The 4,432-nt window shown below is 31.8% G+C and overlaps 2 protein-coding genes across 19 annotated transcripts in view; one reads left to right on the top strand and one right to left on the bottom strand.

Moving 5' to 3' along the window:
• The window catches only part of LOC126866713 (uncharacterized), a 497,548-nt gene that overhangs the window by 319,747 nt on the left and 173,369 nt on the right, over positions 1-4,432 (top strand). For 14 of the 18 annotated variants that reach the window (XR_007690037.1, XR_007690036.1, XR_007690035.1 and 11 more), the window contains one exon: positions 4,071-4,148. The exons of 2 other annotated variants lie outside the window; for them this stretch is intronic. Coding sequence is in view for 10 of the 16 variants with exons in the window: in XM_050620723.1 (XP_050476680.1) it covers positions 4,071-4,148 (78 nt within the window). In the remaining 6 variants the exon portion in view is untranslated. The remainder of the gene's footprint in view (positions 1-4,070; positions 4,149-4,432) is intronic. 2 more of the 18 variants (XM_050620704.1, XM_050620691.1) reach the window with 1 other exon arrangement.
• LOC126866705 (uncharacterized) overlaps positions 1-4,432 on the bottom strand; it is a 184,263-nt gene that overhangs the window by 126,349 nt on the left and 53,482 nt on the right. The gene's annotated exons all lie outside the window — the stretch shown is intronic.

Genomic DNA, 4,432 nt, shown 5'->3' with positions numbered 1-4,432 from the left:
GGATCATTGTCATTAGTTGAATAGATGATGACAACGAATTCAGGTTCGATAACGAATCCACGGTCCACGAGATGACGAGTGTCAACGTAATACACGATTCGGATAACTCTCTCGATAACTCAATCTGCAATTCGCCCCCCCCCCCCCCTCGACTAACTAACTAACTAACTAAGTACCTAACCCGTAATCCAAATGAAACTGCCCTTATATAGTCCTTTTCCTACTCCTTGGGTCAATGTCTGTTTTTGAGGAGAACTGTACAACTATTTCCTACTTCCGTTATTACACGTCCCTCCCGTCACCGTGGGTACGTTCGGTGACTCATTATCTCACCTCGAGCCCAAACCCATCGTCATAAACCTTAAGTGCCCGCATAACTATTCCTTCGTTTATTGCTTAAGTGTCGTTGTCGTAATCATCTGGATTGGAGTATTGGGTTTTTCCGAACATTCTAAAGAAAGGTCCCGATTGTCCTTTCATCTCCGACATATACATGGTATTCGGCTACAAGTGTCAGAAAATTTAGGGCTTGATTTCTGAAGCTGAAATAAGACCAAACTCAGGAATTAAAAGATTGCGTTTTTGGCTTTGTTTTTTAGTTATTGATGATTAAAAATTAGCTGAAATATCCTTGTGCGCAAGAAAACCTCCTTACACGAGCGAAAGTTGGTTAACCTAAGCAGCGGGATGTACAGGAATTTTCAAATTGAATGATACATGGACAGTAGCTTACCTCGTACAAGTTGTAGAAAAGATTATGACATTTGAAGATATAAACCATTCTGCGTGACGTTTTTTGTAAGAAAAATCGTAGATTAAACATTATATCTGCCTAGTCATTAAAATCCACAACAGCATATCGAAAACCGCCTCATGGAATTTTCCAGTAGAGAGGATTGATGTTTCCTCTAAATCCTTTGCCCCCATAAATAATTAATAAATAAAGCACACATAATAAATGTTTATACAAATTTCTTACACACACCCCGAAATCAAATAAAAAATTGCAATTTTTTTTGTAATGAGAATGTACAATGCACTTCTCTCTATAAAGATTCAAATTATCTGACGAAAAAAAGAAGGAAGAACTTTTCAAATAAATTCAACGTAAATAATTAACATAAACGTGTTTTATTTGCAAGCAATTAAATGAGTATTTGGCACGTAACCCAAAAAATGAATAACCAAAGAAACGAATAAAATATACATAATATTTATCAATATCACAACACAATTGGCAAAAACAAAAATTTCTTCTTTAAAGAAATGAATGGTGAAAATTATATTAAAAGTATGAAAAAATATATTTGTTTGTTGATTTATGCTTATATTTAAAAAGACAAATTTCTTCAATTTCAATAAATTTTTGATTAGAGAATTTTTTAAAGAAATCTAACATAATTTTTGATTCTATGCTGTGTTTGAGGCATATAACATAGAATTTGAATAGATTGTAAATGAATTTGTACGTTGGAATATGTGTATTAACTTTTGTATCTTATAAAATATATCATTTCAAATTGCGTATTCGAATATCTATTAATGTTTAGCATGGGTAGAATATTTTTCGTTATTTTTATTTCCCAATTATAATATTCTAAATCTGTTACTTCCATAACACTGTTAAATCTGTAAAATAGTAAATGAAGTAAAATTTGCTAGAGTTTTGAATAAATATAACTAGGTGTTCTAGTACCTATAATAATCAGCAGTATACATCCTATGATCTTATTACAGCCTTCTATTTCCTCCATGTTGGTTATCATTATTCCATTTTTATTTTTGCAAAAACTTAATTTTCACATATATTTAAGATAAAAATAAAATAGATGAACTTCAAGAAAAAGCTTTTAATTATGGGGGGGGGGTAAGGTTTAAAATTTTTTTTTGCATTTTTTTTATTTTTTTAATTGAATGCATAATATCTTAAGAATATTGTGTCAAAATTTCAAATCGATTGGAGTAAAATTGACGAAGTTACGAGTATTTGTATACATGTCGGATTTTATTACCTACCCGACCCGAGCGTGCTATTGCTACCCGGCAGACGTTCTTCTCTCTATATAATACCTAATCTTACCCCCCAGATCTACTTATAGTATTTAACGACTTAAGTACAAACCTCCTTATACCTGTACTGTATATTTTGTCAGTGTAGAGTATAAAATTTAGTGCCGGAGTAAATATTCCATTTTCATTAAGTTTTGTGTTAAATTATTACTAAAATGCCTAAAAAAAATTAGAAGATCTGATAGACATACAACTGGTTCGAGATTATATCGACCTAGAAAAATTGTACCTCCGCATAAACGTAAAAACGAAGGCATTTCAACAAGTAGCGCGTCAGCTAAAAAAATAAAAGTGACCGTTGAAGATCAAGTTACGAAGGATCTTGAAGACCATTATAGGTGAAGTGTGTGAAATGTGATGGAAAAGTAAATTTTCATTCGACTAAGAAAGAAGGCCTTGGATTTAACATCAAAGTGTCGTGCGAATGCTGTAAACAGATTACAAATGTTCCGTCTAGTGCAAGAATAAACTCTGGTACTTTCGATGTTAATTATCGGTTTGTTTTCGTGATGAGGATATTAGGCCTTGGATTAGTTGGCTGTGAAAAGTTCTGCGGCTTGATGGATTTGTCTAGTAGGTTTTTATCAAAACCGACGTACAATGATTACGTGAAAGAAATGTGCTCGACTGTAAGAGAAGTAGCGAATCGATTTTTTTAATCTGCTATAAAAGAAGAAAAAGCAGCAACAGCCGAAGAGCTATCATGGATGATAGCAACATCCTTTATGGACCTGGCATTGATGATTCAGTGTGAGGTAAGCCGATAAAATTCGCTTATGAACGTTTTATACCAGACTTTTTAGTGTTCAAAACTTTAAAGCGTTTTCCCCACAACTCACGTTTTCAAAGTCGGCGCCCCTCATAACTTTATAACTACTGCACCGATCCTTTCGAAATTTTGAACACTATTTCTGTACATAATTTACGAGATAACGTTGGAGAGGTTTTCAAATTTGTTAATTATTTGTATTTTACAATAACAAAATAGCCGCAAATTTTCGCACAAAATCGCGTTTTTCCCTTCAAAGTGTTCCAAAAAAGTGAAAAATTGAAATTTCGAAAAATCCTCGCACCGTTACCTGGGGCAAACTGTTACCTAACGAATGAACTTTAACTTTTTGATTTCAGATGATCCAGCACCAAGTTATCAGGGTCACCGCAATTCTACCTTTTTTCCGAGACACGTCCGAATAATTGCTGCCATTGCCGTATTTTGTAATATTTCTCCGTGAAAATTTTATACAATATTCTTCGAATGCCATACTTTAATGTACTATTGGTTTTAATAAAGAGATTTTAACTGTGTCGTCATAAATAATTCACAAAAACATGCCTTATTTGTGTACTAATTAACCTTAGCCCCCCCTTAAATATTGTCCTACAGACAATAGATTACCTGCCGGGAGAGCTTTAATTGCCTTTAAGGGTCCACCTTGGCGATCCTTCTCTATTGTATAACTAAGAAGCTTTATTCACTCTCTTGTCCTATCGCATTTTATGGCATCCAACATAAACATACATCGACACACATTTTTGCTTCTGACGAAAACGTTTACCTTCTGAATATGCAATATGCAAATAGCGCAATAAGCAAAAAATAAACCATTTGTCTTTCTAATGCTAACACTGATATAAAAACCAACTCTAATATATAGAATCAAAATGAATGTAACAACCATATAGGTTGATATTTAAAAATTAATAATTAATAAATTAATAATTAATAGATATACCTCATCTTTCTTTTAATCCTTCCAAGATCAAATCTCTTTTATTCTATAAAAGAAATTCTTCCTTCATCACTCATTAATGGTACTCATATTCATAAATATTATAAAGAAGTCACAATGCACTGAGATCAGTTTCACTGATAATAAATACATTTATTGTTCTATTAATTAATAACTTACTAAAGCACAATGTTATACATACAGCATCGATAAATTTTCTAACATCTTTATTTATACTTCTCTAAGTAATTGTTTGTTAATATTTTTTAGCAGGCACGAATCTCATGGGCAAATTCACACAGAGTGTCCGGAGAATCGTTCAGGATGTAAAGGATGAAGGAACATCAAGTAAGTTGCTGTAAAATATTATATACATAGTATTTTTAAAAGAATATATAGATGTATATATGTACATATAGATTTGTAAATTATCATTTGTAATTGATTTCTAAGAACTATATAATTTATTTCAATAATTCACTGTATTTTACTGTAGAATAAATCTATTGTGCTAAATCTATTTGTACTAAATTTAGCAAATTATAAAATGTTCTCTCACATGACAATTTATTTAATCACAATTATTTATATTTAATCATGACTATCTAGTCAAAATCAATTCGACTATTACT

Source organism: Bombus huntii, chromosome 1 (assembly GCF_024542735.1).
Source record: "Bombus huntii isolate Logan2020A chromosome 1, iyBomHunt1.1, whole genome shotgun sequence".
NCBI lineage: Eukaryota > Metazoa > Arthropoda > Insecta > Hymenoptera > Apidae > Bombus > Bombus huntii.
The sequence above is the reverse complement of the archived record's forward strand: the minus strand, read 5'-3'. Positions and strand labels throughout refer to the sequence as shown.